At 37.0% G+C, this 15,662-nt stretch overlaps 2 protein-coding genes across 2 annotated transcripts in view; one reads left to right on the top strand and one right to left on the bottom strand.

The window, feature by feature from the left end:
* Positions 1 to 1,475, top strand: part of tmem267 (transmembrane protein 267) — a 3,816-nt gene extending 2,341 nt beyond the window's left edge. Inside the window, exon 3 of the mRNA XM_014002522.1 lies at positions 269 to 1,475. Within this exon, the coding sequence (XP_013857976.1) occupies positions 269 to 604 (336 nt within the window). The 3' untranslated portion in view covers positions 605 to 1,475. The remainder of the gene's footprint in view (positions 1 to 268) is intronic.
* Positions 1,476 to 7,004: 5,529 nt separating this feature from the next.
* Positions 7,005 to 15,662, bottom strand: part of il11ra (interleukin 11 receptor subunit alpha) — a 40,476-nt gene continuing 31,818 nt past the window's right edge. The window contains exons 3-12 of the mRNA XM_014002509.1: positions 15,117 to 15,183; positions 14,694 to 14,857; positions 14,080 to 14,194; positions 13,760 to 13,923; positions 13,248 to 13,411; positions 12,811 to 12,955; positions 10,771 to 10,860; positions 9,509 to 9,611; positions 9,310 to 9,407; positions 7,005 to 8,723 (exon numbers count right to left, since the gene is read on the bottom strand). Of these exons, the coding sequence (XP_013857963.1) occupies positions 9,329 to 9,407; positions 9,509 to 9,611; positions 10,771 to 10,860; positions 12,811 to 12,955; positions 13,248 to 13,411; positions 13,760 to 13,923; positions 14,080 to 14,194; positions 14,694 to 14,857; positions 15,117 to 15,183 (1,091 nt within the window). The 3' untranslated portion in view covers positions 7,005 to 8,723; positions 9,310 to 9,328. The remainder of the gene's footprint in view (positions 8,724 to 9,309; positions 9,408 to 9,508; positions 9,612 to 10,770; positions 10,861 to 12,810; positions 12,956 to 13,247; positions 13,412 to 13,759; positions 13,924 to 14,079; positions 14,195 to 14,693; positions 14,858 to 15,116; positions 15,184 to 15,662) is intronic.

Genomic DNA, 15,662 nt, shown 5'->3' with positions numbered 1-15,662 from the left:
CCTACAGTATTTTTACAGTCTTTATTTTACAGTTAAAATATTCGTTTATCAAATAAAATCTAATGTTACAACTAATCATGGAGCCCTATAAAAGAGAAAAAAATGGATATAAAATGGCTACAGTTCATTTTGTTGATTTTTTTTAAAATAATCATTATGAGCTTAAAATCAATAATGAAATCAAATCGGGGCTTGAATGAACCGTTCCGTCCCTGTTTTAAAGTTTTGAGAGGCTGATTGATGACTCCCTTTCTCTCCGTCCGTTMAGGCTGCCGTCTCGCTCCCACACCGCCCCCCACTCCACTGTTCCTCCCTCATCCCCGTCATCTGCCTCACCCTGCGCTTCCTCATGTGGGTGGGCCGCCTCAAGGACTCCTGGTGCTCCCTGCCGTGGATGCTCTTCATCTCCATGACCACGCACCACGTCCGGGACGCCGTCCGCCACGGCCTGTGGGTTTGCCCGTTCGGCAACACCGCGCCCGTCCCCTACTGGCTGTACGTGAGCACCACGGCGACGCTCCCCCACCTCTGCTCGGTGCTCATGTACCTGACCGGGACCAGGGACATGATCTCCACGAAACACGGAGTAGCCATCGACGTTTAGGTGACGTCTGACGACAGGTTTCAAACCTTTAAATACTTGAAATATGAAGGGGAACTATGTATAGCTCTTGAAATATGTGGTTTTCAGTTTATGTGAAACTAACGCTAACTGTTTGATGCTTTTCAAGAAAGGGAATATCTTTAATGTAACAGAACATTCCAATGAGTGCCAGTCGTGAGTGTATTCTTTAAAAGGTCCCTCTGTGGTTTACCGTACGTATCTGAACCCCTGACTGAAGAGTRCTTTTTATCTCTAATTGTTTTTATAGCTGTGAAAGGTTTTCTTTCTTCTTATCGGACAACTTTTGAACAATTCTTTAGGCAAGATTTGTAATTTCCTTTTCCAGTCTAGCCTCATCCTACAAACACTCAAGGAAAAGTCAACCAAAGGTTCGACCACAGGCTGTAAAACTACTCCACACCGGGTCACTTTCTTCTTCACTGCACCCAGCAGCTTCAGCACTGTCATCCTTCTGTGGGTTGAATTAGTCTCTGTGACTCTAATGAATTCCAACGCACATGTATAGCTTTTTGTATCGGACTGGACTCAAATTCTGCCGAACGACAGATCCACTGTAAATACCACAAAACGGTGTTTAATGCCCCTTTCAAAGCCATTTTCATTAGGCCAGATTCTTGGAACCAGCCATTTTTTAGTACCTACTTCGTTGTGGTTCCAAGTGGTCATAGTCGACACCAAAATGCGACGTCAGAACTCTGTTCGTGACTTATAATAACTCGAGGCGCCGTTTTTTTTCAATTGCAGCAGCGACATTAGTCGTGTTTCCGTCCAACTTTAATTCAAATTTTTAAATTTTCAGAACTTATTCGGCAAATGTGTTTCCATCTCTCATTTTGCGCATTAACTCTTTTTTTGAAAAACCCAAAAACCACCTCCACCAACCGCCCAAAACACACCCACTGGAACGTCAATGGAAAAGCACCCGAACTGACCCGTACCGACACTACACCAAGTGGCACTAGTGGAAAAGGTTAGTGTAGTGTCGGTACGGTTCCAAGCCATTTCCATTAGACCACATTCATGGAACCAGCCCTTTTTCAGTACCTACTTTGTTGTGGTTCCAAGTGGTCCCAGTTGACATCAAAATGTGACATCAGAACACTGTTYGTCACTGATTGGCTAGGGGGTGGAGTCACTGGTTGAGTCTGAGCTGCCTTTACAACAACACGAGGCGCCTTTTTTTCCCAATTGTAGCAGTGACATTAGTTGTGTTTCCATCCAACTTTAATTGGAATTTTAGCAAATTTTTAAAATTTCAGAACTTATTCGGCAAATGTTTTTCCATCTCATTTTGCGCATTAACTCTTTTTTTGAAAAACCCCAAAGCCACCTCCACCAACCGCCCAAAACACACCCACTGGAACCGGACTGGAACGTCAATGGAAAAGCACCCGAATTGACCCGTTCTGACACTGACYGTACCGACACYACACCAAGTGGCACTAGTGGAAAGGAGGCACTTATCTGCAGATTCCTATTACAAAAGCCTTTTTTTTTTTCTCCTGACAAAGCCTTTTTTTGTGCTAATCAGAGTTCTATTGCCAACTGTGTCAGCCACAGAAATGGAGCAGAGGCTTGAAGTCACCTAACACGGCGGCTTTTCCCGTTTGCTTGTGAAATATCACCGTTTGGTGTTGTTGGAAATGCCACATCCTATCCCACGGAGCTGATACAGATGCTGCAGCAGTTCGGTTGAGCTGCATCTGTGGCTTCCTTCTGCTGTGTTTCAAATGTCAGTTTGTTGAATTTAAGTTACCTGCCAGGTAAGGGTATGGAAATATGGAAGCTGAGGCTGAAATGCAAACATTTGTTGACATTTTTGATGACTATGAACACAGATTTTCAGATCACATTTTGCTATTAGTTTAAATACCCTGTAGTATATTGTAAAGTAAAACTTTTTCAATTGTTCTGCTGCTTGTTAAATTTGAATCCTGTGTGACTGAACATTTAGAAAAAACATTAACTCTTTATTTCTTTACAATGAATCACTTATTCTGGTTAAGACAGCTACTAAAACAGAGTTTTTAGAAGCCAACTCATYGTTGCAGATGTAAACTGAACACCTTCATATAAACACCCTGTTTTAATATGCATAATGTARTCTAATGCTGGGTTTCAGAAATGTGTAGTTTGAATGTAACAAAGATGTGGTTTGAGTAAAATCGGACAGCTTCAAATCAGTATATCTGCCATGAAAAMAAAGGTTTTCCTTGAAAGGCTTGTAGTAATCATTGTTGACCACTAGATGGCAGCTATAGCTTTGATTCCTTGTTTTTGCAAAAGGACTTTCAGTGGTGAGAAGTTAATCAGGTTGTATGTGTTTTCTTGATGCATAATATTTTACTTCAATAGTATTTGTGTTAATTTTCTTTTATTCTTTATATCACTTCTAAGGTACAAAAAACCTTTAAAAATTGTGTAACAGTCGAAGTCACTGAAGGTTTCAGCAGTTTCATCCCTGTTTAAGTGGAATAAGTGTAATCTCATTTTAAATCATCACTTTGAGTAAAACTCCTTCATTGCTGCTTTTTTTTTTTTTTGCACTTTAGGATTCTAAAATTATTTTACTTTTTGTTCAAAATGTAAGTTTTCAGTAGTGAGTGCCAAGATAGTTATAACTTAAGTGTTTTATCTCAATAAAATGTATAAAACAAATTCTTTGTATATAAAAACAAGTCTTTTTTTCTATTTTTATACAAATATATATTTATAAATTTCTAGGTTGCCTTCAAGGCTTGTGAGAAACAAAGCCAAACTTAAAGCATGGTACATGATTAATGGGTTTGTGTTTTTATCCCTCTAACTATGGCTACAACAATAAAACGTGTGTTTTGCCATTTAAAATGGAAATCATAGAAGTGGCACTAATTACCCGTATGTTAATACAGGGGTGTCAAACTCATTTTCACCGAGGGCCACATTAGCGTTACGGTCAGTTGTAATTAACTTTGACAATTCATGTTTAACTTCAACAAAACATGTTCCTCGTCTCATTGCTATGGCTGAGAACTGCTAACAATAACTGAGCTCTGTGGTATTTTCTGCAGAGAAAGTGTTTTAACACGACCACATATAAACACTGAAAAGCACCGTGTACAACTGACTAAATGKGAAATAAATACAGAAATACTATTAAAAGTAAAAGGAGGAGAGATRGGGGTCAACCGTGGGCCACATTTGGCCTGCGGGTCTTGGGTTTGACACATGCATTAATAGAACCACATGACATAATCTCACTTACAGAGGCTTAAGGACCTGTACAGTACTCACTAAGTACTTGCAGTGTTTATTATTTTTGTCAGTGAAAGCTATTGTGCTGAGCTGTTGCTGCTAATTGGAAATATCCTGAATCCAGCAGGAAGGAAGAGGTTGGTCTGACAGACCCGCCACTCAAGTAAAAACTGCTGTCACAGCACTTTTTAAAAATTTTTTTTAGGGAAGCATTACACCTTACACCAACTGACTGGTTAGTAAAAAAATAATAATTTTCAGCATTTTTTTTTTTCACCCTAAAGATGTGAGGGAAAGGTCTCACAAAAGCTGATAGTGGTCATGGGGACAATAAAAATTTAAGTCGTAAGGAGGCCAAGCCTTGTGTGTTTGAACTCTACAGGATGTGTGTGAGCACACTAGATAAGCAATTTCTTTCCAGGTACAAAAACAAAACAAATAAAAAAACCCATAGACTTCGAAGTCCATTAAAAAAACACCACAAAAGGCAGTTTGAACATTAAAAATAATCCGTATATTAAGGACCATTTGTTACTTTTCTTTTTTTAAATTTAAAAATTAAACTGTTTTGACCTGACGACTTCAAAAAGAAATCATAATGGCAATGAAGATGTTTCTAGAAAAGAAAATGTGATAAAATAGTATTTATTTCACAGAAACATACCATTACAAGAGGAGGGAAAATTAAAAACAGCTTATGATTGTTTTGTTGTTGTACACATAAAGCAARAAACGAAACAAAAACCTCGACTATACACATCTGAGAGCAGATGTCTGAGTGGAATTTGACTTGTAGGATTTAAAACCCACAGACTCCATTGGTTCTCACACACTACAGGCAGACACAGAGTCAAATCTGTCCACAGAAACAAATGTTTTCAACAGGTTGAGGAAATACAGACYGTCAACCACAGAGAACAGATAAATGGAACCGCATTGTTGCCCCATCTTAAGGGTAAATTATCAAATTATTAATGCTCAAACTTTTTTGGTTTTACAATACGAAAAAAAAAGTATTTTTGCTCCTCAAATCTGCAGCATATGGGTTTTTTATGCTAACTGTAAAACAGAAGTTCTGTGCAAAATGTCGTTTTTTTTTTTGAATAACACCTAAAGGAGCTGGCAGGATATTTAAATTCAATACATTGTTATTCTGAATGTACAGAGTTTGAAATAAAAAAAAGACAAATAACAAAAAAAAATTAAATTAAAATACAAATTGTGGTTTGAGTGACGGAAAAAAATAAGTTGAACATGTTCATGAAAAGCAGATGAGTAAACCCATCATTCACTCAGTAACTGTACAGTAACACAGCTTCATGTAACTGGGAAAAAAAACATACAAACACAATGCAGGAGTGGCTCAACAGACATGGGTTATCCTCAGTCACTAATGATGGTTTCCCTTTTTTACTAATACTTTTTCATTTATTGTTTTATGTATTTATTTCTCTTCACTGACTTGAGGGKTCAACTTCAGTCATATTTGGCAATTAGGAATGCTCCTAGTTGCACAAAATGAATGCAGCACTGAGTAAAACCATGTCTGAGTAAGCTCCAAAAAAAACTGATTTATAAACACCACATACACAATACATATCTTTAAATGTAATATACAATAATAATATACAAGTAAGCTTTGCTGRGATCCATGCAACATATGTGGAGCTAGCTTTAGAGAACATACAGTCATCAAACTGGAGAAAGTTTGACTTTGATGCACCTTGTGTTCTTGAACGTACACAATCAGTCAATGAATTGACAAAGTTTGAATTAACAGAAGAATATAATGAAAAGAAGAAATATGCACTAAAGGCGTTTCAGAAAGAAAGTACTGACCACTCACAAGGTAAACATTTTTTTTAAGGTCAGTGGAATTTGAGACATGTAGTGAGAAAAACTAAAGTCAGTTTCTTATGGGGTACCAAGTGTAAAATGACATGTCAAAAATTTTTCAGTAACATATTTTTCATTGTTTAGCTCACTGTTTAGCTAGTGCTAGTGGTCCAACGCAGCTAAAACTTCCCCTACAAGACATAAAACTTGCAGTTTTGCGCATCGGATCGCTAGCAGTTGCTATTGTCTCAGGATGATGACATCATAACAYGAGCCAAGCACTAAAAGCAAAGGCTATGTTCCATTCCTAAGTGCCTGAATGTGAACTTTAACATTTAACTCCAACTTTAAGTGTTTAACTTTTACATTTGGATTAAACCATTGAGATGTAGGATTTAATCTCCAAATATATTTTTTAACATTAAAACTTAACATTTAGAAAAAAATAGCTAAATGTAAGAATAGTGAGCCAAATCACAAAATGTTAGTGGAAAAATTAAACACTCAAAAAGTGAGCTAAATAATGAAAATATGTTAATGATTTTTTTAACATTTCATTTTCCATTTGGAGCCCCATAGTTTATTGTTTAAACTTTAACTAACTAGTTAAAGATTATTTAACTTGCACATTTAGACTATTATTGTGCTGCAGCTGTGTAAAAAAAAAAACTATCAAAGAGTTCTTTGTGTGATTTATGTGTGTCTGGTAAAACCATCCCAACTTCTGCCATCTCTCTCCAAAAAATGTAAAATATCTTCAGTTTTCCCAAACCCACTTCATTTAACATGTTGTTCAGAACCACATGCTAATGCCCGCAGTACCCGTCCACAAACATCCCMCTTTAAGTGAAATCAGCTGCAAGATAAATCTGCAGCTTCTACTTTAACCTTTATATCCTGTACTTTCTGCATCATCATCTGTTTGCTTTGAGGGGAAAAAAAACAAGAACAAAAAGAAAATGGTGCTGGATGGTGGGGGCWAAATAAAGTACAGAAGGCTGTTGTAACATACAATCAAACCAAACTCACAACTTTATGAAGCTATATTTTAATGTCGACAACTGCCACTAGGGAAAAGTAAGTTTAGCATGTTGACAAAATACTAAAACTATAATTAAACAACTGTTTAAACATTCAATAAAATGAAATGATATAAACTGCAGATATCCAGGAATTTAAAAAATCATCCTAACCACCATCCCTGCTGCACATATTTAAACATTCTTCTTTCTCGATGTTTAAACTGAACATCAAGAACATCTGAAACRGAATTCTAACAATGATCTTTAAGAATTCTAATTATTACGAGTTAAGTTTGAATTTAGTATTCATTCTGATTAGATTGTGGGTTTTTACTTTGAAGAACCCATCTCAACTATTATATGACAAAACTGCTTGCCACAGTTGCAACCATCCCAGTGAGAGACATAACGTCCAGTTAAGCAGGATGGTTCTATTAATTTACTATAAAGTAAAACAAAATGTTTACATTTTGTTTAGCTTTTTTATATAGATATATCTGAACTACAAGTTGAAGGTTTTAAACTAATATTGGTAAAATTGTATTTTGTAATTTGTATTAATTCTTGATAAATCTAAACTGAAACCAATAATTAATTTATACATACAYGTAAAAGGTAAACAATTTAACAAATTTGTGTAGTCTTGGTTTTACGTAACTTTATTTAAACTATTTAATTGTATTAAGTCAATTGTTATAATAACATCTGCTTTTTAAAATATTTGAACTTTCAATGTATTTATTATTTTTATAATTAATTTGCAGATTTCACTTTGGAGCCTCCACCCCTAATTGTTTTATTCAATTTTATTGAATAAGTGTTCAGCTTTTAATGTATTTTATAAGTATCTGATGCTGTTTAAGCTCTTTAAGTGTCTTCTCAAACATTCACTTGTTTTGACAAAAAGCAATTATTAGGAACCTAGAGTGGATTTTAACTCTCTAGGATGTAAAACTATAATAAATAAGTGTGTGATGCAATGCTGGTGATCTGTGAAAGGCCAGTTTCTCCTCCTCCTCCTCCTCCTGTTTCTTTCAGTCACACAAATACTTATTGTGGATGGATACAGAGGTATATAAGAAACACAAAGTTAAAAAAATAAAATACTACCTATATTTGAAATGACCGACAACAGATCAATAATGTAACATAAAATCATTCATGCAACCTATCATGATATCATGCAACATAAAATTAGTCATAAACCAGATAAAGTTTTTTTCCCCCAGCCTGCTATTTCTGAACCCTAATCTTTAAGATCATGTGCCCAGATTACTCTCTAACCCCACCCCTCTACTCAGCAGAGGCTCTAATGCCCGGCATTGCTGCTGCTTTGGCGTCACACACACAAACACACACACACACACACACACACACACACACACACACACACACACACACACACACACACACACACACGCACACACCAGCAGAATTTATGCTTCCTTCACAGCACTGAGTCAGTTGATGTAGGAATGAACACGTGATTCTGTTCCTTCTCACCAAGAAACTTAAAACAAAATTTAAAAAARAGTGAAATGTTCTGGGTGATAGAAGACAGACAAGCTGTTCCACAGTAAATCCTATGTTCTCCTGGTTGGCAGCTGCACATCTCGTCCTGATTTGTCGCTTAAAAAGGCACAAAGAGTCGTCCCGCCTAAAGCAGCAGCATTTGTGAGTGAACTCAGATGTCCCTGCTGCAGCGTTTATCCTTCGGTCCAATAAAGACTAAACACTGCTGGAGTCAAAAGAGCAAGGTCTGTTTTTCCGCACGTTTGGAGTCTGCTGAATCTTCTTTTTTTTTATGGGTAGCTCACTTAGATGACACCACTGAATATGTCCAGGGAAGCCTTTTTAAAACTCACCCCGCTGTCAGGTATGAAATCCAAACAAGCATCCCCTTCCACGGGATTATCCTGGAAGCTGGGGCTGGAAATAAGACAACCAGGGTGTCTCTGTGTTTACTCACTTCTCCAGCTGACAGGTGGCTGATGCATCAACTCAATCTGAGAAGAGTTGGTAAAAAAAAAGGGAGGAAAAGAAGCGAATCAATGAGGAAGAGCAAGAAAGAGAAAATACAACTGTAAAAAAAAATTAAAAACACATTTAAATGAGAATTATACACTTAATTAGCTTCTGACTTGAAAGTGCATATTTAAATAGCAGAGTGGGATTGGAACTACGCAGAAATATTTACAGGGTTATAATCAGTGTGTGTGTGTGTGTGTGTGTGTGTGCCAGCCTTATAATGACAAGCTGGCTGGTTATCTGAGAGGTTGTCTCTAAGTTGTTTATAGCAGCTCTTTGAAACTTAAGAGAGAAAACATCAACTCCTCCACTCCTCTCACTGGCTTGGTGCCCGTTTGAGGATATTCCGTGGAGTTCTTTAAGAATTATGAGACGTTATGGTTTTAATTAGCTTCACACAGAGGCTGCTTCTCATCTAAACCTACAGATAAATCTGTCGAACAGATAAAAACAACAGTAAATAAAAAAAAAAAACTGGTTTAAAGCTACAGAAATCTACTAAACATTTGGACACARCACATGCACAGAAAACATGTCAATAAAAAAAAGTTGCTCTAGAATTACTTTGCATATGAGGGTCGTCTTAGATTGGGATTGACTTCATCTTGACCATAGAGGCGAGCTCCTGTTTGGTGGCGTGTTCAGTCCGCTTCTGTCTCATCCTGAGAAAATGCAACACCGTTATGTAAAATCTCACTCACAGCTGGATTACACAGCTTTGAGATGTGTGTGTGTGTGTGTGTGTGTGTGTGTAGGGTCTTACCATACTATAAAGATGAGGGAAAGGACGGTGGTGAGGATAAAGATTGAGAACAAAACCAGCAGAATCGCCAGACCCAAATTACCTTCATCCCCATTCACAGCATCTGTATGGGAAGAGGAAGAAGTGGGCATCAGTAAAACAAGCAGGTGGGAGAGAAATATGTAACAAAGCTACAGCAACACAACAAAAAGTTCATWGATAACGAAAGGTTTGATTGAAATAGAAAAACAGTTGATGTGATAAAAATTTAAGTTTTGAATTGATACATCAAAAATAAATAGGCAACAACACATAGTTGAGTTTAAAAAAGAAGAAAAATGATTTCACATTTTTGTGAAAGACCAAACCAAAAAAAGAAAAAAAAAACTGTACAGTCTTGGTTAGAAGTTCATCTTAAATTTGCAGTTACAGCATTTGTGCAGACATGCACTAATTTCACTTTAGAAAACAAACACATGCACAACAATACACAGCAAAAACAGTCAAAATCCTTCTGCTCAGTGAAAAAAATAAGTTTGTGAGCACATCTGCAAATGATAACAAGCAAGCGCAGATTCCAAACAGTAAAAAAAAATGTCCTGATGCATCTCAGTAATCCAGGTAAAAAATCAAAAAGAAAAAAAAATGTGTAGGTCTTCTGGACGGGTTCTTCTCTAATGAAAAAAAAAAACCATCTAAACCTAAAGTTGGTTATATCCACCACCGGAGCGTGTGCATGTTTGCAGCTGTACTGTACACGTGAGCTGCTATCTACTTAACTTTTCAACCAGAGAACAAATAGCATTGCACAAAACATAACACCCTACAGGTGCAATTTCCTGCAATTATATGCAATTTGATGATGACACCAATCATGTTCAGGCGTGGCTCTGGGTTGCCTGTAATAACTGTAAATAGTGGTTCAGAAAACAATGCGGCTTTTAATGACTGATTACGTATCTTGTTGCAGCCAAAACAAGACGTAAAACATGCTCTTCCTGTATTTTGTATTTAGCTATGAAGCTTGTAGCTCGCAATACAAGATGCCAAACCAGACTGAGATATAAAGATTGTAATTAAATGTAGATAGAATATCCAATTTAAATTAAAAACTTTGACTTTTTAACACAAGAAATGTTTTGTCATTACCAGGGTTTATGGTTGCCTATAACATGAAGACTGTTGCTTAGTTTGCTTATTTATTTATTTATTTATTTATTTATTTATTTATTTATTTATTTATTTATTTATTTATTTTAATTGTATAAAGAAAATTGTCTTACGGGTTGGCTTTGTGGAAGCTGAAGGTTCTATGCAGAAACCATTACAGTCAGGAGACTCTGTGTTCTCCTCAGGGCCAGGGTTGGGCTCTTCTGTAAAGGGAGAAACAGACACACAGTTAGCCATGAAGGACAGAGAAAGGTTTGAGTTTATATTGTAAATGCAAGTTTTTTCATTTTTCTGTAGTGTTAGCAAAATATCAAACCAACCACTGAATGAATATTAATGAATATACATATACAATTAAGAAGAATAATGCATTTTATTTATAGGCCCCTTTTGAAACTCCCAAAGTCCCTTACAGAGGTCAATAATAAGATCCCAATAGAATGGTAAACACAATAAAAACTATTAAGAAAATGAAACAAGCAACAACTATAAGTAAATAACCAGTCATGCGAGATAATGGGAGTTAAAGAGATGTATGATTATAATGTATAAGATTTCAAAGCAGCTGGGTTTGATACTGTTTCTTTAAGACGCCCAGCTCCTGCTTCCAGACCGGTCCACTCCGGTTTGAGAGAGCAGGTTACATTTTATGGCGATGCAGAAACATTTGATTTACAATTAAATTGAAAAGTGTCAACAAAAAGTGTCAACAACAGAAGACTTGTCCATCCAGACTTAAGTGTTGGAGCAAGAGTGTGACCCAGAACCAGAGGAGAAATAAGATGAGGAAATTGTAGTTGGTAAGTCTAGACCTTATATGGTAATTCTTTCRCAGATTATTTGATGTAATAGTTCAGAAAATGTCACATAACATAGAGAGAACTCACCAGGTTGAATAATATGACACAAACAGAATATAAAGACATCTTTGTAGCACTAGGAGAGACTAAATTAAACTTTTCTGCACTMCTAGAGACTCCAAGTACATAACAGAATGCATTTAACAGCTAAAAAAGTGGATTTGACATGATATGTCCCTTTTAAATGAAAGGAATCTCATTTTGTAAATTATTCAATATTTAATAAGAAGCCAGTGTAGTTGCTGTAAGACTGGTGTTATATGACGGAGGGCGTTCTGGTGATTATATAAGCAGTAGAGTTTTGAACAACTTGGAGTTTTTAGAGGAGTTTGTCAGGTAAACCAAAAAGAAGTGAGTTACAGTAATCAAGGTGAGATCTGACCAGATTATGAGCCAGAATGGCTGTATTGTTGGGTGTAAGAGATTGACGAAGGCGAGAGATGTTACATAGGTGGAAGTAAGCTGACTGATTGACATTATTGACTTGTGGAAAGATAAGGTACTGTCGAGGATGACACTCAGATTTTTAATCTGGGGAGAGGGAGAAACTAGAGAAGCTTTAATGTAAATAGAAAAAATGTTTATCTTGGAGATGGTGGATTTGGTGCCAACAAGTACGATTTCAGTTTCACCACCATTAAGTTTGAGAAAAACTGTTGGGGAACCAGGACCCAATTTCATGAAGGCAGTTAGAGAGGCAGGTAGGAGAAAGAAATTAATTGGGTTTAGCGGAAAGGTAAAGCTGRGTGTCATCTGCATAGCAATGAAACTGAATGTTGTTAAACTAGATAACTTTCAGAATTAACCCAATGCAAGATGYCCACCACAACCAACTAACATTAGAAAACACAAACATGACTACAACTCAGTCAGTTTTACAGATGCAATCATTTGGTGTGGTGGAATCTGAAAATTGTTCTCCAACACAACACATGTGCAAACTGGAGTCAACTTTGTTTGCCTGTTAGCAACATATTTTATAAAACATTGAATGAATGAAATTCTCAGAAAATAATTATTGGGTGCATATTTTACAGTTAAATAACTTTTAGAGTCAATTTCACTTGAAAATGGCTGCCAGCTAATGAACCTTAGCATTCATAACAACTGCTATACCGCCATGAATTTTACAGATGGTGAGGACAGATGGTCCTCTGATGTAGTAGATGGAAATTGTTATTATGTTACAACCTTAAATATACATAAGTATATTGTAAATATTTAGGTTTGTTACCATTTGTTAATTGTTCTTAAGTAAAATGGCTAATAGTACATTTATCTTTCTTTTCTCACCTTCCCACGGTCTGACGAGATGCAGTTGGGTCCACTCACTCCATTGGCTCTCAGGATCCACCTCGTCCCGGGCTCGAACCTGAACCTGGTGGAGGTGACCTGCCAGGGCGTCAGGTACCACAACTGCATTGTCCTCTGTGAAAATCTGTTAACACAGAGGGATGACACTGAATGTGCACATACACACACAAATACAATGCTGCAGCAAATATTAGCATGAGGGTTGAGATGCTTACTTTATAAGTAAAAGAAAACAAGATTAAAATGAGTGGAACAATGTGACCAACATGTGTTGTGTTGTGTTTATATGTCAATGTAAATTTCCTCCTAGTTTGAAATGAGTTTATCAAAATTATTTACACTGCGCCAAACTTCAGGCTTACTTTTGACTTCACCTCCTTTAATAATAAAACAAAAAGAGCTTATGTTTTACTAACCTCAGACCAGAGCTTAGAACCGTGAGGCTTGTATCTGATGTGAAAAAGAAGAGGGAAAGCGATTTCCTGTGGCCAGGAAGAAGGGTAGTGCCATGTGACCCTAAGTTTCTTTGGAAAACCCTCCACTTCTTTTGCAGACACCGACTCTGGAGGATCAGGTTTTACTACAAAGAAAGCACAGGCAGATAAAAATTATATCACCAAGCACCAACAGAGTTAAACCATAATTTACTCACTGCTCTTGTTTGTGTAAAGACAGCTCATAACAGTAGAAAATAATAGCTAAAAAGCACTTGTTCAGCTGATGGATTACCAGTTGAATTATTGGCTTTGTAAGGTCTGATATGTAAACTTTGAGCCAATGAGTCTTTCTTGTATGTGACATGTTAAGAAAATAACTCCTGTGTCAGTTTATTATTTTTCAAACTAGCTTTGATTTATTACCCTGAAGCAAATCCTTTTTTTTCTGCATGTCAAATCAAACTTTTCCCCATTCCCTTATGTCATCTTACAAAGCTCATGAAGCTTTAATTGGGCCAATGTTGTCTCGGACCCAAGAGCGTTCGTCTCAATGACTCTGAGCATGTGGATGGTCTGCCAGAAAGCAGGATGGTGTACATCACAGTGCCTGTGGGTGACGTCCACGATGCAAGGTCTCCACTCCTGACCCTTCCCTCTTGAAAAGCAAAGATGTAAAAGTATTTTATTTTCTCGGGTAAAAAAACAARTGTAAGCTAAAAATGACAAAACACTATCATGTTATGAAGCTGAAGGGAAGGCTTAAACTGCCTTTTCTAAGTATGACAGCTGAGATGCAGTAACTGGCTCTTACCTGAAGGAGGCGTTGAACCCGGCTGGCAGGAAGGTTTTTACAGATTCCCTCCAGGAGCAGCGAACGTGTGTGTGATTGGGCACTTGGCAGGAAATACTCAGCAGCCCAGGGGGATCTGAGAAACAGCAGACAGAACTTTAACTTCAATACAAAACAGCCTTTTTTTTCCAGAACATATTACAAGGCTTGTCCTTGGGCATAAGTACCCTACTGTCCCCATTATAAATTAAAATCGTCAGGACATGATTGGCCACCACAAGACTAAACTCCATATTACTCTGAAGGAAGCTCACTTCGGAAGCCCCTTCCTGTATAAGACAGTAACAGGAAGCAGAGGGCTTTGTAATGCTTGCTATAATCTATTTCCTCTAAACAAGGACAACCTCTTTTCTGATTATCACTTTTTTAAATAAATAGTCTTCTTATGAACAAAAAATATAATTTAAATGTTGGGAAGATCATTAAAATAGTTAGATACGATGCAAATTTTAATTCAATTAGAAAGTAACAAAAACATTTTTGAACGAAACTGAACCATTGATCTGGAGCACTTTTAAACTCTTCTAAGGCCAAAATATTTTATGTGAACCTGAAGAAGTCACATCATCACTTACGGCCCAGCCTGAGGCTGATGGAACGGAGGATCCCACTGTTGTCATAGCAGCTGTAGTTGCCTTGTGCCGATTGGTCGACATGATAGAGGACTAGTCGCCCGTCTGATGTCACTTTGTGCCACGGCAACACTAAGCTGTGGTTGTGGCGCCACTCCACAGGGATCCTGGTCAGGACCATGTGATGTTTCAGTTATTATGTTGAGACATTTTCACATGTAAATCTTCAAATAATTTACAAATCATGTGTGTTGTTTTGATCTAATGTTCACATGTACATAACAGTAAAGTTATTAAAGCTGAAGACTGATGAACTAAAAACTCTGTCCAGCTTCCATGATTGTGGTAGTTGGACACATTTTCAAAGCAGCTACGTGGACAAAAACTCAGATCCCTCCGATAAACTTCTAGTTTTGTTTTTCTCACCCGATTTCTGACTTCCCACATTCCAGCGTCACGTTCGAGCCCAAGCGCCCGTACTGCACGTCTGACACTGCAAACAGTCACAGACACAACACCAAGCATTAAAGCACATTTTATTCTTGATTATAGAATCTGCACAGTGAGCGATTTGTCATACAGCGTGTCTGTATTGTATCTATTAATGCGACCTAAGCTCTGTCATGTACTGAACAGCCTGCAGCGTTACAATAACATGACCATAGAAGGTTGGGGACCCTGCAGACAGCAGACTGAGGAGTCTTTGGCACATATCCTGAAGCAATGTGTGTTTTTAAAAAGTCTGCTACTGATATTTTTAAAATATACTTTGTTTMAGGAAATCTACTCGGGGACATCTTAAATAACAGATAAACTTTCAGAAAACACTAACAAAATAAAAATAACATATGTATTCTTCAGCTTTATTCAAAATGTGTGTGTGTGTGTGTGTTCTTAAATAACAGATAAACTTTCAGAAAACACTAACAAAATAAAAATAACATATGTATTCTTCAGCTTTATTCAAAATGT

The sequence above is a fragment of the Austrofundulus limnaeus genome, unplaced genomic scaffold (genome assembly GCF_001266775.1).
Source record: "Austrofundulus limnaeus strain Quisiro unplaced genomic scaffold, Austrofundulus_limnaeus-1.0 Scaffold13, whole genome shotgun sequence".
Lineage (NCBI taxonomy): Eukaryota > Metazoa > Chordata > Actinopteri > Cyprinodontiformes > Rivulidae > Austrofundulus > Austrofundulus limnaeus.
Note: the sequence above shows the minus strand (reverse complement) of the source record. Positions and strands in the feature narration are given on the sequence as shown.